At 50.1% G+C, this 22948-nt stretch overlaps 1 protein-coding gene across 5 annotated transcripts in view; it reads right to left on the reverse strand.

The window, feature by feature from the left end:
• CACNA1G (calcium voltage-gated channel subunit alpha1 G) overlaps positions 1 to 16561 on the reverse strand; it is a 346031-nt gene extending 329470 nt beyond the window's left edge. For 4 of the 5 annotated variants that reach the window (XM_059732103.1, XM_059732101.1, XM_059732102.1 and 1 more), the window contains exon 1: positions 15923 to 16543. In XM_059732103.1, the coding sequence (XP_059588086.1) occupies positions 15923 to 16167 (245 nt within the window). In that variant the 5' untranslated portion in view covers positions 16168 to 16543. Of the gene's footprint in view, positions 1 to 15922 lie in introns of all 5 variants that reach the window. The other variant, XM_059732104.1, reaches the window with a different exon arrangement.
• Positions 16562 to 22948: the final 6387 nt, after the last annotated feature.

Consider the following 22948-nt stretch of genomic DNA (forward strand, 5'->3'; position numbering starts at 1 on the left):
ACTTTACAAGCTCCCCCCAAGGTGGCACTACCCACCCCAAACAGAAAGAAGTTAAAGTGCCAAGTGAAACACGGTGCTCTTACTGGCCACCTCTGCATGCTGCACTGCCAGCCACGGTTCAACCTCTTCCACCCACACTGGCATTTTCTGTGTCATAGGCGACGTGTAGGGGAGGCACGGGGCGCGGGCATGTGCCCCCCCACAACCCGACAGGACCATCCCCACCGCCAATGCCACTGGTGGCATCTGCAGGAGCTCGATGTGCTCCCCCTGTCAGGGTTGTCCCCACCGCCAATGCCACTGGCAGCATCTGCAGGGGCTAGACGTGCCCCCCCCCGACGCCGCCGGTGGCATCTGTGGAAGCTCCCCAGCTCTGGCTCCACCGCCACGGGGAGCTCGCCAACTCCAGCCCCGCTGTCAACTTCTGCACGTGGCCCCCCCAGACTCAGGAGGCACCTGTTGCCCATGTCCTGTGTCATCATTGGTGCCACAGCAACACCTCATTGCTCCGGTGGTTTCAGTGTTCACAAACATGCCTCCACAATGAGCTTCTCTAGGCACAACATAGGAGCAATGTCCTACCAGGATTTGGTAGTATTTGGCAATAACAGATGGCACTGTGACAGTCTCACAATTCTCGTGACCAAGCATATAGACCTTTGCAAACATGCTTTGTCAATGGTGGCACAGGTCTTTTAGGATAACGCTGGTTTTTATATGACGGCGCACGGCTGGTTGTTGTCTTAACCTCTCTGACCAGAATAATTCCCTAGGTGTGGAGCTGCTGGCTGCAGGACATCCCCACCTCCACACAGCAATGTCAAGTGTCACAAGGGGTTCAAGGCAATTCAGACCTCACTGAATGATGACCTCCCTTCTGCTGAGACCATCAATAAAGGTTTCTGGCCACCTAACTCATTTCATACAGATTGCATCTTCTCAACTAGTCAGTGAGAGCTGTGACCACCCTGTTATTAAATGAGAGGGAGGGGTGGTCTAGAAAAAGGCACTAATGATAGGAAAAGAGTCAGGAACTAACAACACTGGGTATCAAATCAGACACTAGAAACCTCCAGTTGCTACAGACCTGGGCTACAAGTGAACCACAAAGCCAGAGTTGAAAAGCTTGTGCTCTCATCTTAAATTAGTCCCCATATCCCTCATTAACCAGCCATCCATTGAAGGCTCTGAACATTAGGCAATTTATGCAAAAGAGACCTCCAGATCTTGTGGCACAATCTCTTAAAGAAGGAACACATATTCTGATTCACAATTTGCTGGATACTGAGCTCAGTCCTTCATTAAAGGAATTGAGATGTTGACCCTAGCATTTGTGACGGCTCTCCCAAGGAGCATCAGAGAGACCCGCACCATGGTCCAGTGCAGAAGATGCTCTCAAGTCCATGTCCCTAGATATATTTATGTTCCTCCAAAGTGAGATAAGTCAATAACCAGCTACAGTAGCAGTTATAAGTCAGATATTAATTTAATTCCACTCCTCCCTGCCTCCCCAAATAGGCATTAATTCAATGGAGCAGTAGGGCTAGATTATTCATCATTCTTACTGGGGTTTCTGCTTTCTGTGGTTAAGGTGGAACTACCGAGCTAGAGTTCCCAGCAACTGGAGGGCACCAAGATACAGGAAGGTCAAATAAATAGTCATCATGTACGCAAAGCTTTTCTGTAGGCAAGACAGATGAGAAGAATGCATGAGAGCCAACAAAGCAGATCACGTATGTGTGGGGATGTAATACACATGGGGGTCCTTATGGATATCCTGTTCAGAGGGCAGATAACCCACGTGCTTGAGTACAAAGTAAGGTGAAGGAGAAAACTTCATTCATCTTTAAAAAAACACTGTTCCTTTGGGAAGGATGAGCTAAGAAACCTACTGCAGAATCAGGAGTGACCTTAAATACTCACAATCCCATTGCACAGGCAGAATTTGCGAAGTGTTTAAAAATCACCGTAAGCCTGATCCAGGTTGGTGCCGAGCACCCCCAGCTTTCATTTATGCCAGTGGGAGCACAGAGAATCAGACTCCAGATGCAAGAAGGTGCATCACTTACTTGGTCCCCAGACAGTCTGGTAACATCTATAAACACTCAGGAAGGGAGGGGACTTGACCCACCAATCCATCCTAGATTCAATGGATGCAATATCCCAACATGTACCCCATGCATTTGAGCACCTCTGTATAATTCATTCGCCCCTTGCTTCTGCTATTTCATTCTCACTTCAAGATGATGACAAGGAGGATTAAAAAAAAAAAAAAAAAGCAGCAGCAGAGGACATGCTTGAAATCTGTCCTGGCACATGCCAGTCTCGGAAGGTGGCATCTGCACAGAGCTGCCGGCTCAGAGCATCTCGGACTATGCAGACAGAGAGCACACGCTCATGCGTGCATGCATGTGTTCCTGGTTTTGCATAAGCTATGTGGCATGGGTGCATGTATTTTGAGTGGATGCCATATTTCCTAGGTGAAAAAAAAAAAAAAATCAACTGTCTCATAGGAAGGGTGTTCACCTCCTTTCCACCCCCTTCTTCCCCGCAGAGTAAAGGAGAACGAGCAGGCTGCTGATCAGCAGAGGCGAGGCCAGCACTACGCGTGTCAGTTTTCATCTTTGTTTTATGAACAAAATCATAAAACATTAAGTTCACAAGTTTCTTTTGCACAACTCTTTCCCTCCCCTCGCCTCCCCACCGCCCCCTCCGCACATGTGCATGTCCTACTTTCCAGAGTTCATGAGCAACTGGGTGGAAACGCTCAGCCCTTGAAATCCATGCCACGTTGGTTCGTTCCCTCAGACACGGTATTGTTTCTGGCTCAGCGAATGGATGGCTTCCAGTAACTGATACGGCATAAGTCACCAAGTGTTACGACCAAAGAGTTTGAAACTCACTTTTGGCATCTGGTGAAGCCAAAAAAAGAAGTGCGCTTTCCAAAATTCACGTTAATGAAGCTTATTTGCTAGGACGTTTGCAGGAAGCAGATATGAATGGCCTCCTGAAGCACAATCAATTAGTGTGCCTTTGGTTATGTAATATGTCATGGGTTTCCCCTTCTCTTCCCTTGCACCAGCCCAAATGCAGATGCCTGGGGTCAGCAAAACTCCTTCCATCGCAACCCGACGGCCTTTTCAGGCAGCTTCCTGCATTACCACCCCATGGCTGAGCAGGCTCCCAGGATCCTTCTACTTTATGTAGCAACCTCTGAGCAAAGCCAGAGCCAGTCCTGACTTTTCAGCAGCAAGAGGGCAGGGATACCCCTGGAAAGAGAAAATGTCAGGGTCAGCGTATGCAGCTGACAACCTCCTGAGCCCGACTTGAGCCCGAGGCTCTACGATTACTTACAATCATTTAAAAAAGAGCCCTTTGAACTTCTCACAGTAAGACTTCACTTTCACCAAGCAAACAGCAAAGCTGGGCCAACTGTAGTCCTCCTCTTTCCAATGCAAAGTGGCTTTCAGACCCAAATGAGAACAGCAAACAGCAAGAACATTTGCATCAGAGCAATGGGAGTCTAAAATCCAAACTCTTTTCTTTTTCCCCCCCCCCAGTAAAACATTTTGCTTTCTGGAGGGATAAAAGTGTTGCCTGGTCGGTTGGTTTATGTGCAGAAAGGATAAAAAAGTGAAAGTTTGCTTTTCCATCAGAAAAGCAAAACGTTTTTGCAGAAGAAAAGCATATTCTAAAATGTCACGTGCCAAACAGCAGGCATTTCTGACAAGCTCTAGTACCCAGTCCTGCGGAGGCACAGAAGTCCAGCAGCCAACCCGTTCTGTAGCAATAAGTCAGCAGAGACTGGTTAAGCACATGCTTTTGACACCTGGTTAGAACAAAATCAACTCCATCTACAAGAGCTGGCGGGACCCTCTTGGGTCACAGTCACTCCAGCTCTACTTGAGCTTGCTTCCTATAAACATGGTGTCTTGCCCTGTGCAGATGGGGCTGCAGGCCATTATTTCAGCACCCTGACCCAATTCCAACTTGGTTAATTGTATTCTGCCTCTTTAAGATCCCTGGCAGTGTCACTTGGAGATTATTCTTTACTTCCACTCCGAGGAAAACCCCGAAGAGCTTGTGGACAGCACTGTGGCTATAGACCAGCTGCTGCATTTCAATGGTGGGAGAAGAAGAAGTGCCTGGCTATCTACACCTGGTTCCTCTCCTCCACCACTGAAATATGGTCGTTCTTCTAAACCCCTTCTCTCACACAGGCAGAAATCCTTCCATAGAGAGGTTAGGTTTGCTCCCCATCCTTAAACAACATTCTGTGAGCTGCTGTAAGACACAGTTTGGATCCAAAGGTCTTCAATGCAGAGACTGGCCTTCTTCTGCATTTGCACATGTCAAACCACAGAGGGGCCTTCATCCCACCTGGGCATCCCAGCAATACAAAAGCAAACAAGAAAAAGAAATGCCAACACACATGCTGTGATGCACCGCAACATTTTCAGCCCCTTGCACGGCATCCACTTAAAATACATGCACCCATGGCACGTGGCTTATGCAAAACCAGGAACACACGCATGCACGCATGAGCGTGTGCACTCTGTCTGCACAGTCCGAGATGCTCTGAGCCAGCCGCTCTGTGCAGATGCCACCTTCCGAGACTGGCACGTGCCCATCAAGGGGCAGCTCAGGTCACAGCAGTCAGGGTCCTGTCTACATTAGATGCATCAGCTGATCCCAGTGGTCTTTCCTGCACACATGCAGGGGGGCCGGACCTGATGATCTGTAAAGTCCCTTCCAGCCCCTAATAACTGTGAAACTAAGAAATTTCACCAGGGCAGAGGCAATGCACTGATGCAAACCAGGGCCGACATCGGTGTGCCTTTTGCTGGCAGGGACATCAGTGCACGTTCCTTCCATGTAGGCAGGGCCAAGGAGGCAGAAATAGGGGCAAAGGGTTCTGAGAACCAGACACGGGATCCCACTCCAGAAATTCCTCCTGCTCTTCTTCTAAAATTAAAACCAGGCCTCTGGAGACTGCTGCAGTCGCATCTTGTAGGAATCCTTGTTCCGGATTTCCTACAAGGAGGCAAGAAATCAAACCAGATCGTCACCGATTGAAGCACAGTCTCTTTGCAGGATGCTGCAGCCACCCTTCTTCCAGCCTAGAGAAATTGCTAGATTCCCAACCCTCTGAGCCCCCAAACTCAGGCTCTTGCTGCCCAGCCATGCATCAGCATCTCAGCTGGTTAAATCCAGCCTGCAGCAGCGTTGTTTGTTAAACGGGGGACAGGTTAGAGTGACATAATGAACTGCATTGAGTCGAGTCTCTGTACATGGACTATTAAAAATAGAGAGAGAGAGAAAAGAAAGAGAGAAAAAAAACTTCTGGAAGTCATTACAATTCTTCTGCTCCAGCCTCCCCTTTGGCAGACGATCCCCCGCCCCTTCCCTCGATTCAAAATGCCAGCCTGTGATTTTTAAATGAGAAAAAGCTGTACTGTACTCCAGCACTTGGATAAACTCCTACACAAACTTCCAGATGTGACACAACAGCCTGGATGAGGGAATTCGCGGGAGGAGATCCTTAGAAAAAAAACCGTACACACATGCACAAGAGGCAAACAAACCACACCCCTCCTCTCCTCGTATCAGACATCAGCCTGTACCTACAAGGGGTGGACAAAGATACGCAGTGCATTATTTGGATGAAGAGGGAACCACGGCCGGCTGTGCTCGGACGGGAGCAGCCAGAGTGTTGCTGGCTGCCGTTAAATGCACCGGGAGGCAAATACCATCCTCCCAGCCTCCCCACGGAGTCTCAACCCCTTGGCAAGATGCCTCCTGGTTACTCCACTCTTTCAACGCAGGGGCACCACATCTAAAAGAAGCCCATCCTCCCCGACTAGGGGTTGTCTATCCAGCCATCCACTCCATACTTTTCCCCACTTGACATTCAGAGATACCCATCATGCCACCCACCCCGGAGGCTGGCACAGGGTCCCGTTGCCCGTCTAGAACAGAGGACCACGCCAGTCCTTCTCGGCCCGGTTCCAATCACGTTTCCGCTGGCTCTGGAGTAATCCAAGGTTGAAGCTGGCCCTTTTTATCCCCTTCCCACAGTCTAGCCATACGTCACGCCTTCCAGCAACTCACATCAGGCAAATAGAGAGAATCCAAAACAAGGGTCCCTACAAGCAATGCAAGAAATCCTACCAGGCCATCGCCGTTCAAAAAAACCTGGCCCTTTTTCAGGATAGAGCAACTTAATCACAAAGAAGGAAGCTTTTCTTTCGAGCTAGGAAAAGATTTTTCAGATGATTAATCCCTGAAAAACCTGCAGTTTGAAGGCATTAGAAATGATTCACAAATTTCAGTCTGAATGTGGCAGACAGTCAATTTGGGGGGGGGGGGGGGGGGAAGGGGGGAGGAATTAAACAATTTCGAGTTTTCCACCCTTTTTCCATGGAGCTGACATTTTAGCTGATTTTTCTTTTTTGAAATGTCACAGGGACCAAAAGTTGTGTTAAGTTTAAAGGGAATAAAAATAACCCAAAATTGAGACATTTAATTTGATCCAAAACAATTTCTCCATTCCTCATTTTTTTCAGGTCATCCCATGAACCAAACAAATTATTCATCAGTTTTAGTGATGTAGGACTGGAAGGGGCCACTTAAGTCGCTGAGGCCAATTGCCTGGGCTCACATGCAAACATTACCTTAAGAGTCCTACAGATCATCAGCTCCAACCCCTCATGTATCACAGCTATAAAGCACAATCAAAAACACCCTAGAGCATGCCACAGATAAAGCATGGGGGATAAGGACGCTACTAATGCCTTGGCACTGTAATGGGAGAAAGGTAACGGACTGGTACATGCTTGGCAGGTCCCAGAAAGAGGATCAAGTTGCAGAGCAAGGCTAAAAACCTATGCCATCCTTGCCAACATGACCAAGAGAAAACTCCTCTCTGACCCCAAACCTGAGGATTGTTCTGACCCCAAGTGACAGAGCAAGGCTCTCTAGCCAGGAGGTTTCCAAGCACCTCTGGTTTCAAGGCACTGTTCAGAAGGGTGACTAGAAACAGGCAAGTCATCTCTCACTCTGAAATTCAGAGACCTCCTGACATGCTCTCTCTGTTGCTCAGTTCATTGTTGACTTGGGCCTTATGGGCTTTGCTGCAAGGAGGGACAGAAGGAAGCAAAAGACAGCACAGACGGGATCAGCACAGCACAGTCCTTCCAGCATTAGCTCCCTTCTGAAAAGCCCATGAAAACCCCTCCAGGCCCATCCCAGGGCTTCTTAAAGGAAGGGATCTAGAAAGCAGAGCAGATAGAGGTTGTGAAGTGAGGGACCAGAGCCTCCTTTCTTCATGCCGATCATGCTCTTGGCACAAGGCCACCAGCTTTTCTCCATTGAGAGCACATTGAGTCCAAAGGCTGAAGTCATGGCATCTCCAGACCCTTCTCTCTCTATGGGCTCTACCATAGCAAGGTCCCTCCACAAAGAAGGCACATACAATCATGGGATTCACAGCAGAGTGGGATAAAGGGAAGGAGGGTGCTTGCCTTGAAAACACAGGGAGGCCAAACCAGAATGTGTCCCTGAATAAACCCCCCCCAGGTCTTGTAACTTTTAACCTAAGTATGAAACACTGTTCAGTCAAACACAGGCCCAGGCACCGTAGCTGAACCCTATGTTGGGAGACCCATATCACTGTCCGTTCAGGAACAGGCAGCTCTGCCACATCATGATGCTCCACTGACATGGCTTGGCTAGTAGCTATGATTTCTATTGTGGCAGCACCCAGGAGCCCGAATCTCAGTACTGGGGACCTATGAGCAGAGAACAAAGAGAACATGATCCTTATTGCCAAAAGATCCCACTGTCTTTCAGTTGATAAAGGGTTATATTCAGAATAGCCCAGGGAACAGGCAGTGCAGATGGAGAAGGGAGGCAGAGAGACCAGGGTTATGTCTACATGGTCAACTTAACATGCCCCACAGCAGGTCCCTCAAGCACATCACACAGCTCCAGGAAGGCTTCCTCTAAACCAGAACCAGAATATCTCAGCCAAAGCACTGTGTGGACCCAGCCACACTGCTTCCACTTTAGGGTTAGGGACAGACATTCAAAAAGCCTGAGCTTGAATTGATTCAATCTTTGCAGGTTAGTCTAGCCTGGCTAGGCTGAACCGGTTTGTAACCAGACCTACCTTCTCTCAGGACTGAGGAAATTCAGGCACAGGCCTGCAGTGGCTCATGCTAGAAGCTGCGGGGCGCTAGAGTAGCCCTCCGTTCCCTTCCAGAGTGCTGAGCTGGGGAGGAGGGGAGGGGCATGCCAGGTTCCCACAGGACCTCTGATTAGGGAGGTCTGCCTGCACCATCCCAGGCTTTTTTCCGCTGGCTGCTCAAGGGGCAGGAGTGTTGCCAGCCCCCAGCCCCCTGCTAGCACTCTGGGGCAAGTGGTGGGGGGTTGCAGTGCATGCATCTGTTGATGATACAGAGCTTTTCAATCTTCCTCTCCCTGCTTCTTTATACTGTCTGCAGCAAACTGACAGGCAAGGCAGCCAGCAGGGAGCTGAAAACAGTCCCCATTACCCCATTAGCAAAAGAATATCCTCTCTCCAATAGTTCAAACTGTTCTTTAAAAGTGTGCCAGCTGACCTGTTGATTAGCTCCATAAAGTCCTAAGCGGTCACTGTTCTGTCTGCCTGCCCCAGTGAAATTGGAGACGTGGACACCTCTCGGCATTAGCTAGCATACTACATGCCTAGGGTCTGTGGGGCTGGGGTCTGTGCAGGGGGGGAGGGGAAGGGAAATCCTTGCTTCAGCAGCAAGCAGTGAGGGAGGGGGTGTAGGGCAGGGGGAAGCCAGGCAGACCCTGCTGTGTCTACAGTCTCTGCCAGAGCTCCAGCCAGGGAGTAGAGGGGAGGGGCCAGTCCTGCTGTAGAGCAGAGAGCTTGCTGGGATGCTGAGGGAGTCTGGTTTATCTTAAACCAACAAGGGGTCTGGAACAGACATTGCATAAACCGATTTGAGCCAAATCAGTTAAGTCTGATACTACATTTAACCAGTTTTATCTCAAACCAGTTTCAGCCAATTTTCAAACTAGTTTATGTGCACTGAACATCTGTTCTGTTACAGGTTTAAACCAGTTTCTGATCACTTAAACCAATTTAAACCTAGCCTAGGAGGCACAGCCTGCCTGCCTGGAGCAGTGCATGTGTGGCCTCAGTTACTTCTCCAAGATCACAATTTCTATGACACAGCAAGGAACACCCAACCACCCCTTCTCCTCTCCAATCCCTGAAGAAAAGCAGTATGATGCATTGCTTGGTAAGGACTAGACCAGTGATTCTCAACCAGGATGCCATGGGACTCTGGGGTGCTGTGAGAGATCCTTTCAAGGGTGCCATGGGGTGCCCCACAATGTTGGCACTGTTAGGGGTGGGAACAGGATAAAGCCAGAGATCTCACACAGGAATCCATACTGTTAAAACCATTCTGATGTGCTGTGGTCTTTCCATGTTCTTTGCAAGAAAAGAATTGCTCTATCATTTTTCCACAGTTAAAACAGAAGTGAAAGCTGAGCTGGCATTTTTCAAAGAGGGCCTCAAGACTATCCAGGGGTGCCTCGGGTCTGGAAATGTTGAGAACCACTGGTCTATGCTAGACCCAACTTTGAGGTGGAGCTACATAAGTGATTGTTTAACATCCCAGCAGCCACCCTTTGCAGCAATCACATGTGATATTCCAGCTCTGGGAAACTCTAGCTGCATTCCCCTTCTGCCTATTTAAGCAAAGCAATACAAGCTCTAAACAAGCAGGACAGACTTATGTCAATCTGCCCGTTGCACAATTAAGCTATGTTTTGGCTTAATGCCATTACAGTTTAGGGCCCAATCCTGCATGTTGTTGAACATCTGTGGCTGCACCAGCTTCCAGAGAGCCACGCACCTTCGGCAAGTCACCAGAACGAAGCCTTTGATCAGCAGCATCTCTTTGGGGGAAAGCGAGCAGAGATGAGTGGAGTTGCCATGGGGAGCACTCACCTGGTTTTGTTACAAAACCAAGGACCAGTTTTACTGGGGCTGACAAATCTACCGGTGAGCCTAAGCTGGTTCCGGTGGCAAGATTCTGCGGTTTTCTATGTCATTTTAAAACCTAAATTCAAGCAGCGCTGTATTTCCATCTCATGTTTAGGGCTAAAAGTGAATCAGAACCAACGCATCAGACCTTTACACCCCCCCAGATCCACAGGGACAAGGGGAAAGAGGATTTAAACTGCCATTTAGACTCAACAACCAGCTCCTCATCATTATAGCAAGCAGTCACTTGGAATATATGAAACCCAAAAGACAGCTTATGGGCCACCTTCCATTCTACCAAGCATGCCAATGCCCAAGTACACCATTGTTGAAATAAGAAGAGATTACTCTCAGCAGTAGCAACCACAGGCACAACTCAAAACGTTTCCCTTCTGTGCAAGATGATTCACAGAATATTGCACTGCTTGGTTTTATCCTATCCATCGGGAGGGGGGCTTTAAAGAAACAGCTGGCTGTGTCCCAGAAGTGGCACCTTCTCCACTGTTAGAAAGCTCATCTACTTTCCTGGCCTCTGTATCTGCATACAGCCTTGCTTTTCAGACACTGCTGTTTGCACGGGGTGGGGGCAAAAAATTCTCAGTCTCTTCATTACAATAAGGACCTTTGCTCCCTTTCAGCTAGGCTCTGTATTATTTCCCTATGCAGCGCTCTCGCAGTATCAGGCAGTCGCAGCCTCCTTGCTCGCTTCATTTCTGCTCTTCAAACACTCCGACTCTCCAACAATATCCTTGCTTTTTGTCTCTGAGAAGAAGAGCAGCCAGGTACAGACCTTGGGCCGGGCTTTCATCTTTGCAAGCCTGCACGGGGCTTTCAAGTGAAATTCAAAGTCGAGTCACTGAGCGTTTCTCCCGGTTTTTGTGGCAGATATCCCATCTCAGCGAACTCTGCGTTCCAGGAGACCAGTTAACGGACCAAACAAGCCTTGCCTTCCATGCTGGAGGCTTGCTTAGCTTTCTAATTCCATCTGCAGGCCAGCAGTTCTGACATGATACTTTGGCAATTATAAACTTGTATGCAACAGCCACATTTGGCCTTCTCCCTCCTTAAACACATGCTCCTCATCCAGAGCAGAGCCTTTTGTCACCGCGACAAGGTCACGCCTCAGCAGCATCTGTTCACCTGGAGAGGTTTGGACGTATACTTCCAGCATTTCACTGCTGCTCCAAAGGACTCAAAATCCCTTCTGCAAGTTCAGGAGCCAGCTAGGTCTCACTGACATCTTCCACTGACAGTGCAGGAACCCTGCACATCACAGCCGCAGCCAGAATCTGACAGCAGTGATGCCTCTCAGCGACACACAGCTCCTCTCTCCTTGTGAGCCCACATGTGCTCCAGGATTTCACAGAGAGGAGCTGTAGTCACCTTTGCTACCAGCCCTGTGCAGGATAAGGACCAGATTCCCTATGCACTGAAGAGCACCAAGAGCAGCAGAGGAGATACATGGGAGGGAGACACAACCTGGGCCTTGGGACCTGGGAAAATTTTGGATCTAAAGAAACAGGATCACAAGGCACTCATTTCCATGTCGAATCCAATCCCAGATCCAAGCACGCCGAAGCGCTGCAGTATAAGATCTGTATCCAACCAAACCCATCTTATGGCCACTTTGAGATGAAAGGAGGGGAAAAGACTCAACGAGGTTCCAACACCCCGTGCCTCCTCCAGCCCCCTATAACAAGCATGCGCTCAACAGCCAGCCAAAAAACATCTGCGGTCCAGGAGATCAAGGCTTCAGAACGAAGCCCTATAAAAAGCCCCAGCAAGTTGTCTTGATGGGGACTTAGTATCATTGCAGCTGAATAATCAACTGAACTTCTGTTTCCTTCTAAATTCCATCAAATTCACTTCATCTCCAGTATCAAGAGCACAGAGGCAATGAGAAAGAGGGGAAAAGACCACCTCTTTTTGGATTAAAAGTCCCTCCAGCAAAGGAAGGTCTTTTCATGGAAGCAAGTTCCCTAGGGAGGGAGAGGAAGCCAAGGGCACAGGACCAGGATTGGCAAAACACTGCGACACCCCTGGTAGACGACAAAGTTTAGCAGCTATATTAGCACACTACAGATCCTACATTGCACACATGCTTTGCCAAGCCAGGAATCTGTTCATTTCCACAATCTGGCCTCATCTGAAAACTGAATTAATTGAATTAAAAGGGCATCTGGGAACCTAAAAAAAAAAAAAAAAAATATAGGAAGGCAGCAGATGCAATTAAACAAGAGTCCAATCTTCTGCACTCTAAGCATTCAGTGGCCACGATGAACCAAGGGTAAAATAAAACAAAAAGTATGAGAACGTGCCTGTGAAAGCATAGACATCAGCCGTCAAGGCTGCAAGAGATTGGAAGGGATTTTGCCGGCCGTGTGTCCCAAACCTTTGTCACTTTAACCAGAGCAGCTGGTAGAAACAAAGAATTTCATGCGATTATACCGGGGGGTTTTGCCATAAGGTCATGATTCTTAAAGATTACAATGGGATAAGTCACTTTCCTGAACTCACCAAGCTAATGAAATGTAAATAATAATAATAAAAAACGTAAATGTAAATAGGCAAACAGCTAAACTCCCCTAGCAAACAGCAGAAGAGAAATGCAAGAAGAAAGCCAGCTTGCCCAGTAAATAGCATTTCAAACATTTAAACAAGGGATCAGACCCAGTCAGTACTCCAGCGGGGAAGACAGCCTCTCACCCTTCAGTAGGCTGGGTCATGTTTTCAGTTCTTTATTTCTGGGTCAATGACGTGATAACCACAATTGGCAAAAAAAAAACAGAGGGTCACGGTGCATCTCCTGCTACCTAATCGGAGCCTGTGCCCTCTTGTTTCTCTCTTAGGAATGAACAGAAAACAGGCAACATCTAGGGAAAGATCCAGCTTCCCAGGCTGTGATTAGTGTCTGCGCTCTCTGAGCTGGTGCCTGCGGGTGCCCTGTAGGAAACTTCTTAACCAACACTAATTTTCCAAGGACAGAAGTTAATCTGTTTGCATTTGCAGGCATGTACATCGAGGCACTTGTCAAGCTGAAATGGGCATCTCACATAAGTCAAAAGAAAGAAGGGAAGGAGGGGGAGGGGGAAAGAGATAAAACCCACAGAAAGCACCTGCAATAGTTTGAGATGCTCACACCTGTCTCAAGTCAAGATCATTAAGACAGCAAATATTTAAAAGCAGCCATCATACCTAATAATATTAGTCATGGAAGATAAGACCATAGTGATCTGTGGTCCCTCATTAGCATTTCCTCCTCCAAAGAGGATGCTTTAGAAAGTTTTTGGATTGCTTAAATAAGTGCCGCTTTGAACTGCTCAGCTCGTGTAGAAAAAATGAAATTGGGAAACTGCTGGGAGTCTTCATAGGACTGGGAAAGGAAACCTCATTTTCCCTCCCAGGGGACATTTTGGGGAAAATGCAGACTGTTGATCAGATGCAGGACTGCTGTAGCTGAAGGCAAACAGCATTCAAGACTACAGGAGAACGTCGCCACTTCTCTCTGCCACAGCAATTTCAGCCTAGATTGAATCCCCCGATTTACCCAAAATCCGAGGGCCAGGCAACATATCTCTCTCCTCATCCCAACAACTTTACACACAGCTTCTCCCCCTCCCCACCCAGGTCTTCTGTCTGCATATAATGACTCGCTCTCCGGCTGGAAGCTGAGGATGGCTTTGATAACTTCCTATTTACTCAGAAAGATGCCGTCTTATGCACATAGCCCGGCTGGAAGTCAGATTGCTCCCATTAATACATATACATTTTTAAATCATGAACGGAACTCGAGCCTAGACGCAGTAAAGCACCTCTAGCGCTCTGAAAAATTTCTGATCGTAGCTGGAACATTGGAAAGGGGCCCGCACCCCATTGCAAGCCCTGCTACTTCTTTTCTCCGTGGGGAATTCAACTTGATCAAAGCAGCCAGGGGCAGCAACCCCGTCCCAGATCTGGGGGGAGGAGGAAAGGGGGTGCAAATAGGGCACTAATTTGAATTAGGGGTCACTGGTGACCTCAAAGCTCGTCCATGCACACTGATTGATGCCAGAGTGCTGCTCCCAGGGCCCAGTGCTGGGCTCTCCTGGATCCCACCACTCCCCACTGCCTTCCCAGTGCTGAAACACAAGGGAAAGAACAGCTCTGGGAGGAAATCAGGGCCTGATCCAAAGCCCACTGCAGACCTCCCATCCTCCCCTCCAGACTTCAGAGCAGCAGTTCACATTCTTTACTTCCAGCACCTTGGTTTTGATCCCATTGCCCCTCCCCAAAGCAGATTTGGAGAAGGAAAGGGGCAGCTCCTTGGGGGGTAGACAGCAATGGAAGAGCCCCAGGACACTCAGGGCAGACTCCTGCACTCACCTGAGGCTCTGCGGGACATAAAAGGGAGGGGAGAACAAGCCATCCAGTAGCCCATCTTGAGCCACCACCTGCCCTGCACACTGCATCCTTTAGCCAGGACCAGACAATCCCTCCAGCCCAGATCTCTCTCCCCCCCCACCCTAAGTCCAGTCCTTCAATGACCCCTTGGCTTCAAAGCTCCTCACACCCTATACCTGTTTGTTTTTTTTAATATCTGGGGCAACGTAGCCATGGCAGAAGGGAAAGAGGGGGAGGAAAGAGCTGCCCCTGGGAGATCAGTGAGACATGGCAGTGCTCTGGGGTTTTGTCATGCAAATGCTGTAGTATATAAGATCCAAGCCACTCTCCCTGCGCTGGAGAGCCAGAGGGGTCTGTGGCTTCTCCCAGCCTCGGCTGCACATGCTTGCCCAAACCCCCATCCTGGCTCTTTCCTTTGTTCACTTAAGCACATGTCTGGTTGTTAAGGGGTTTGCGGTGGGGGTGGGCATGACTTTTATTCCTCCCAATCTTAAAGCACACACACACACGCACACCTCCCCCTCCAGTTTCATTGAGGGCCAAGGTGGGAGAGGTGGTGTAATGGTTTGAGTGCATTGTTGTGTCTGAGTAGCTGCTGGGCTGGAAAGGATGGGGGAAAGCCAGCTATCCTGGGGAGGGGAGGGGGGGGTAAATCAATCACGGAGTGCTATGCAAACAGCTTCCCTGGGAAGGATTGCTTGCTGGCTGTGGAGCAGGAGCCCAGCTGAGGAACTGCCACCCCAGGGGAGCTGATGCCAAGGATCGGGCCCACCTTGAGCTGGGCAGGGGGATGGCATTCAACCTGCCCCTCCAAACTCCAGCAGACAACAGAGCAGGCACCTCCTGGGCCCACAACACCAGCTGCCCTGCCCTGGCGTGCCTGCCTGTCAGTGCCATCCAGGCTTCTCCCCGCTAAGTTTTATTCCCTCACCTCAGCTCAAGCCCCGGGAAGGGCAAAGCCATCTTCCGGAGAGGGACCTGCTCTTCTTCCCCTCTCCAAGTCCTTACAGCTTGTTTCCATTCCCTAGTACTTCTCTGGAATGTCATGTTATGACTTCAAGGCCAGAGAAATCCCTGCCTGCCTGGGCAGGAAACATTGAGAAAGCCCTGAAAGAGGTTCTGGAAAAACTTCCAAGATGTGAATTGGAGACAGACAAATGAAAGGGAACGGGGGAGAGATCCAGGCGCGCCTCCCACCCTGGAGGAAACCACTGCAAACTTTGGGCAGGAGCGCGGAGCCTCCTGCCTGCCCAGCACCCGGCTGCTCCTGCCGATCTGCCTCCGGGCAGGCAAGCAGCCCCGGGGGCTTTGCCACCTTCAGCCCCAACTCGGAGCCCGCTCATGCTGAGCAGGAGCCCCAAGCCCAGGGTCCCGTCCCTGCCACCCACTGGCTTTGCACATCTGGAGAGCTTCCAGCTGCCATCCATCCCAAAGCAACTTCTTAGCCGTGGGGGGGGCCCTCCTGCCTGGTGCCACCTGCCAGCGGGCAAAGGATATGGGTTACATACCATGCGGAGGCACCAGCTCCGGGGCCGGCTGTGCTGGCTCAGGTAGAAGAAGACGACGGGCGCCAGAGCCGGGTAGGGCAGCGCGTCCGCCTCCGAGCCACCGCTGCCCGCGTCCTTGTCCCCCGGCGCCGGGCGCCCCCCATGCCCGGACAGGTCGTTCAGGCGGATGAAGGTCTTGGATCTGCCCGGCTCCGGCTCCGGCTCCTCCGCTGCTCTCGCCGCCTCCCCGTCCATGCTCCGGCCGCAGCCCCGGGGCCGAGCCGGGGCGCAGCAGCACGAGCCCGGGCCGGGGGCGCTCAGAGGAACAGGGCCATGCCCGGGGCGCAGCTTCAGCACCCGCGGGGCGTCCTGGGCTGCCGGCGGCGCGGCGGCAGGAGCCCGGGGCTGCCCCCCGCCGGCATGGGGCCGGGATGCTGCCCTCGGGCGCCCCGGCCAGCTGCGGCGCCGCTAGCGCATCCCTGCGCGGCACATCTGGAGGAGGCCGGCGGCACGGGAGGGGGCAGCACGCCTCTGGGCGGAGGAGGGGGACGGGGGCTGGGTGCAGGGGCTCCCCCGGGGATGCTCCTCCTCCTCCTCCGCGCTGCCTCTCGGCCGGGAGCAGCCGGGAGCCCCGCGCACAGCTGGATCCCTCACTCCAACTTCAAGTGCGGGCTCCTCCTTCCCGGAGCCGCGCGGCAGCCAATGGGGCTCGGCGCTGGGCCCCCCCGGCCCCTTCCCATTGGCTGCGGGACGTGGCAAGAAGGGGCGAGCAGCACAGCTGGAACCGCGCTGCACCGCGGGGGGGTGGGGGGGGGCGCATCCCGCTGGGCTGGATGGGGTGGGATGCGATGGGATGGGGTGGGGTGGGGTGTGGGGGGGGTGCCTCCCTTGCATGCTGCAGCCCAGGGGCAGGGGTGCGGGGCTCCCCTCTCCCAGCCCCCTTCCTCCCCCCAGAGCCGGAGCAGCCCCGGCCCCGGACGGCTCCCCCCGGACGGCTCCGCGCTGCCCCCGGAGGGCAGCTCCGGCGCGGCCGCAGCTCCCCCTGCCGGCGGCTGGTGCCCGCAGCGGGGCCCCGCCAGCAGGCAGGAGAGGAGCTGCCCACTGCCGAGCGGCATCGCAGGCAGGGAGAGCCGGCCCGGCACCCGCGAGCCCTGTGGGGCACAGCGCCAGGCAAGGAGAGCGGGCAGGCAGGCGTGCTGCACAGGTCCCCAGAGCCCTCAAGGCAAGCTGTTTGCCCGGGCCAGCGCTCGCAGTCACGGGCAGACTTCTGGGAGGCAAAGGCAGGAGGGTAGGGCTGCAGTGACCACACAGGCTGGGAGCAGAGTGGATCTGCCTCCCCAGACACTAAGAGGAGAGAAGAGGTGCAAGGGTTGGGAAGATGCTGGTACCCGGGATGTGGAGCACCATCCTCACGGCTGATGCCTGTGCCCTGGATAAGAGGACTACACCGTCTTCAAGTGACAGTGGATTAGGAAGCAGGATTAAGAAGCCTATGTCCCCCCCCCCCCCCCCCCCAAGTCCCTTCCTTCTTTCTACAAGTGTCCCCCCTCCATCATGCAGTCAGGTCATGGTTTGTCAAGGCAGCTTTGTGGCTGGCTGTATATGCCCCCCCCACCTTCAAACACAGTGATGAATGTACCCACAAAGCTGCAGGTCAAGCCCTTTCAAGTGTGCTGCTGAATGTTTTAAACATGTCCAGCCTCCTTCAAAAATAGCACCTGTCCTCTTCCCATCCCACCCTTCCACTTTCTGTCGGGATTTCAGGGCTCCTGCAGGCTCTTCCCTAGCAGGTTAACCTTGCTTGGACTAGCAGAAGGGCTGGCTGTGGCTGCCAACAGCACTCCTTCAGCTAACCAGAAGTCCCCACTTGACAGCAACAGGAGGAAGTTCTCCCTCGCCCAGCATGCCCCTTCTTTGTGCTCCGAATCCCTCTTGGCCTGGGAGCGGGCTTGATCTTGGATTCAGAGCCTGTGCTGTCCAGCCTGAGACAGAATATTACATTTGTTGGCAAGGCTTCAAGGCAAACTAGGCTCCAGTCCAGGATTTTAAGACAGAAAGTGTCCAGAGACAGGAAAGTCAAGTCACATTGTTCTTCCCCCAACTGTAGCTCTAAAGACCTCAGTAGTACAGGGCCCTGGAAATCCACTGGAAGCAAGAACATGACTTCCCCCATCAGGGAACTGGAGACTCGGACTGAAAGCGCCCCAAATGTGGATCCCCTTCCTCTTCTGGGACTGTGGAAGGGATATCTCACTGTAGATCCCTGATAAGCCATTTTGGGGGACAACCGTGGGTTGGTCATCCTTAATGAAGGACCTGAAATAGGTGTCTTTCAAGATGGATGGGTAGGGCCTGGCTAGTAGCAACACAAAGGCTGGGAGTGGACAGGGTGACTTATCCAGATCAGTGCCAGACTGGTGTTGGTGCCCACTAAACTGCAAAAGCAGCAGCATGCGTTTCCCCAATGCTGCCTACCACAGCATCTCATTTGGACCGGGAGGCAGAAGAGCAGACCGGTCCGTGCCTGGCCCTCAGCTAAGCTTGTCAACAGCACCCCAGTTAGTGCCAGTTGCAGCATGTGGTTTGTGATATTGCTGCCCACCAGCTACTCAACAAATAGTCAGACCCCTTCCACACAGGCCGCTAGACAGCTGTCAGATGGTACCAAGTGTCATTCACCGCTATCCCAGTCTGGCGACTTGGAAGTGACAACCTGGCTGTCTCCCTAACACCATCTGGACTAATACGATCACACTCCTGATGCACATCACATCATAACACTGTAATATATCCAGGGGGTATCTCACACATCCTCCCACTAAGATGATTAGCTCAAGACAAAATGGGGATGCATTCTGCCTGCCAGAATAGCCAAAGTTCAGCATCTCGGGTGGGAGAGGGGTGGTATCTCATTTGTATTATGCTAGCATCTAGCGGCCTCTTGAGACTAGGTCCTCATGTTGCCAAGTGCTGGATAGACACTCCCTGCCCCAAGGAACGAATGCTCCAAGTGGATGAAGAGCAGTTCTCAGAAATCAAGTAAGAGACTTGCCCAAAATCACGGAGCAGTTCAGTGGGCGAGCGTAGAATAGAAAGCAGGTCTCCCGGGGCTGTGCTACTGCCCCAAGACTTGAGTTTGTTGAATGTTATAAAGTCCACATTTGTGTCGGCGGTAACCCAATGCTGATCTCTGCCTTTACTGTTCTGCCAAATGTTTTTCTGTTAGCATACAGCTAGGTCTTTATATTCACAGCATTTACATAAAGAGCCATAAACATATTTGCATGAGCAAGGTACAATCTTAGATCAAGCGATTTCCTCACTGTGCCTGGACACAGATGCTTTTGATCTGATTCTCTTTCTATATGGATGATGTATAGAGGACCTTTGTGCTCCATGGCTTGCTCTAAATCCATTTTAAATATAACATTTTTAAAGAGATGAAGCTTTGAACCTTCAAGTGGGTTACCAGATTACACACTGTCTCCATTTTAATTGCATTGGATTCATTTAGTTTCATTTGTACGTTTTGGTGAATTATGCTTTTTCATCAAATTGGGAAGTTTTCCTTTTAAGGACACCTGCCTAGCATACCAACATCAAGCCTAACACGCAGCAAGCCTGCTTGGGTTTTCTTGCTGTCTCTGCAGTTTCCTCTCCCTTCTCCTCCTCCTGTCACAGGTGCAGAGAGATTGATAAAGCTGCACCCACCTTCCAAGTTTAAGAGCAAGCAGCTGATCCCTGGGAGGGCAATAACAGACAGAGCCAGTTGATATCATTTTTCTGCTTCTGTCAGCATTATTTTGGTGCTTACCTGCCACAGCAAACTGCACTCTAGATCCACAACAGAAGATAAGCTAGGAGGATGTCTTCCAAGGATCAATCAGGACTTGGGTTCAATATTTTCCTCTGTTACTGGCTTCTTCTTTGACCGTGGTAGATAGGAAACTGAAGGCAACTAGAATGAGTGCATTCAAGTGTCTATCCCCACCGCAATGGTAGTTTAAGAGCAGTCTAAAAAAACAACGGCAACTATACTGCATGGTGTTCCTATCAAGTTTTATAAAGCAGTTACATTCATTGTGATGAAGGGGAACATACCAGTCCAGATAGACACAGCTATCATGGAAGGGTCCAAAAACATTTTGGTTCTCTTTATTGGAAGGAGGAAGAGAAGGCCAATGTGATTTGACAGACGCAAAGTAAATTATGACACATGAGCTTAAGAGACTTATTTGAAGATGGGCCTGTGCCAAGAAAGCAGCCAGGGGTGAAATCCTGTCTCTCTTGAAGCCAATGGCTAGATTCCCTTTGACTTCTGCAGAACCTAGATTGCACCTTACCCTCATTCAGACTTACCCCAGTGGCCTTGGGACAGGAAGGATTTTGCCCGAATACTAGATGGAAAACTACTTCACCATGCTAGAAAGTATGGCACAAAAGTGGGGATACATGCATGTGGGGAAAAACAGTTTGGAAATAAGCTTCAGTAGTGGGGTAGGTTGGTTTGGAGTGAGACATTCAAAATTATTCTACTTCCTGCCTTTATTTTCCTTGCAGAAATTCCTGGCCTCTATAAAGTACAGAGCCTCAGTGAATAGCTTCCAACATCAAGATCACGAGAAGCACGTCCACAAAGGATCAGGTGCACCCTTCCCCCTCCTCCCCAAATGGAGATGGAAGGAGATGTCCCATTGTTCCTGGATCTAGCCACAACAATCCAACATTTTCTTTTCTTCAAACAAGAAAAGGGATGCAGCAAACCCGAAAGCCTTCAGCAAGCAGCTTAATGGCAGTTCTCTGCAACACTGACAACTTGGGATGCATATTTAGGGATTTCAGATGTAAATGAGAGGACATTATTTCAATACTGCTTAAGAATCTAATGAGGCCACATTCATCTCCCATGCACATTCCTGGCTTCCTAATTATGCTGAGGTTAGTAATAAAAAAAAAATAAAAGACAAAAATGGCAGAGAGCCAAGGACAACCTGGAAGAAATGAGGACTTGTGGGTCATGCAGAGGGGTGAGAGAAATTAGGTCTGTGCTCCTTGAAGAAGAAGCTATTTTCATGGAAGTATTGCAAAATCAAAAGGATCCAAATAAAGAGACAGGCATAGAAGTAGCCCAGCTCTGAGTATAAGATTTTGGACTAAAACATAAAACCTGGGCTCTATTCCTGGCACAACCACAGACTTTGGGCAAAATGTGTCACCTCTGCGGGTCTCCATTCTCACTTTTACTCTTTAGGTTGTGAGCTTTCAGGACACTGTGGGGCACAGGTCTTGGCTGACACCAAGATGCTACTGTAATAAAGTCAACCTATTAAACTAAGTCTCATCTACAAAAGCTGAAACAGCATAAAGCTTAAGTGAGAGGTCCTGTGGAGTTGATGCACACAGAGACCCTTCACTGAACAGGTCTGTCCCATGTCAGAGCTTCTGTGTATAAAAATCACGACTTCCACACAATGCGTGCATACAGCTTCATATGGGATATTCTCACAAATGCTATAAATGCTTCTGTTCGTGTCGCTGGGTTTTTGGTTGTAGCCGTGTTGGTCTAAGGACACAGGCAGGCAAGGTTCTTTGAGAAGATGTCCTATCTTTAATTAGACCAACTGAGTAGATGGAAAAAAGTTCTTGCAAGCTTTTGGGTGCAATCACCCTTCTTCAGGCATAGGGAGTCTCGTGTTTGTGTCCGAATATCTTCTATCCCCTCCGCAGCCTACATGTTGGGTTTTTGGAACGAGCCCTTAAACTCAACACAGACAGTGCAAGTCTCTTGGAACACATGGCAGTAGTAGGGGAATCACAAGGCAATTTGTGCTTCAGAGATCTTGTGGTCTACACAGACAAAGGAGGGGGAAGAGGAAACAAAGGCGCAAAGGCAAAGTGACTTCTCTACGGTTCTCATCAAAGCCAAGAACAGAACCCATGTGAAAATTCCCAGTCCGGTACCCCAACTGCTACGTTACATACCTTTGGCAAGGCAAGAGCAGGCCATTCATCCTTGCCCAACGGTCCCCTTTCATCAAGCCTTTCTGCTAGATTCTAGGGGCCAACTAATAGCTCCGTGAGAAGTTGCACCATGCAGTTTGTTACAAATTCCAGAAGGCTCGGTGATGAAAATATCTGTGCAAACATCAACTATTATTGTCTAAGTGTAGGGTTCATTGGAAAAATTGCAAGAGCAAGATTTCATGTCAACAAGGAAGCTCTAGATGAACAACTACTTACCAAAGACTAGTGGTAATGGGGATTTGGAATCAAATACACAGGAGCTGCACTAACTTGTAACGGCAAAAATCTACATCTGTAACCATTTTAGCAACAGGCATATTGAACGCAGCGTTAACGGAGTCTCCATTCCTAGGAGAAGTAGTCACTCTGTTTTCCTGTTGACATACAGCTGCAGTAGTTGTGGGTGATTTTAATAAGACAGGATAATATTTCCATCAGCTTAAGGAGCTATAGATTGAACCCATATAGGCATCTGGCTCAGCTGCTGAATGATGAATCGCATCAAGTTACGAAGCTCATTTCAAATGAAATTGCACCCTCTCTTCAGTTTTAAGTCATGAAATGTCATACTTTGTTGATAAGGACAGGGCTCTCATTACTACTTAATACAGTTGAATTGGAATAAGGAGCAATTTGATGGCAGAAAGAGCCTACCCTGTTCACAAAACAATGCACTGGGCATGACAGTATGGTTTCAGAGAAGTCGGAAATGTGCCCGTCTCACATTTAGGATTCAGCACAGATGCAAAACTCAGGAGAGCTGGCCAGGAGGCAATGCCCAGTCTTTTATAATAGGCCAGCCTGGAGCCACTTTGGTTGAAAAGACAACTACACTGAGATGGTACAGCAGAGCACCGTGGGGAGATCCTTTCCATCTTTGACCTCCCTCATCCCTCTTCTCTCTTGGACCCCTACTATCACAGAGCCCAGGTGCTTCACAGTACTTGATGACATCCTTGCAAAGATGAAAGGGTCTTTACAGAGAGACTACAGCTCAGATTCCCCCAGGTAG

This window comes from Alligator mississippiensis, chromosome 8, assembly GCF_030867095.1.
Source record: "Alligator mississippiensis isolate rAllMis1 chromosome 8, rAllMis1, whole genome shotgun sequence".
In the NCBI taxonomy this organism is placed as follows: Eukaryota; Metazoa; Chordata; order Crocodylia; family Alligatoridae; genus Alligator; species Alligator mississippiensis.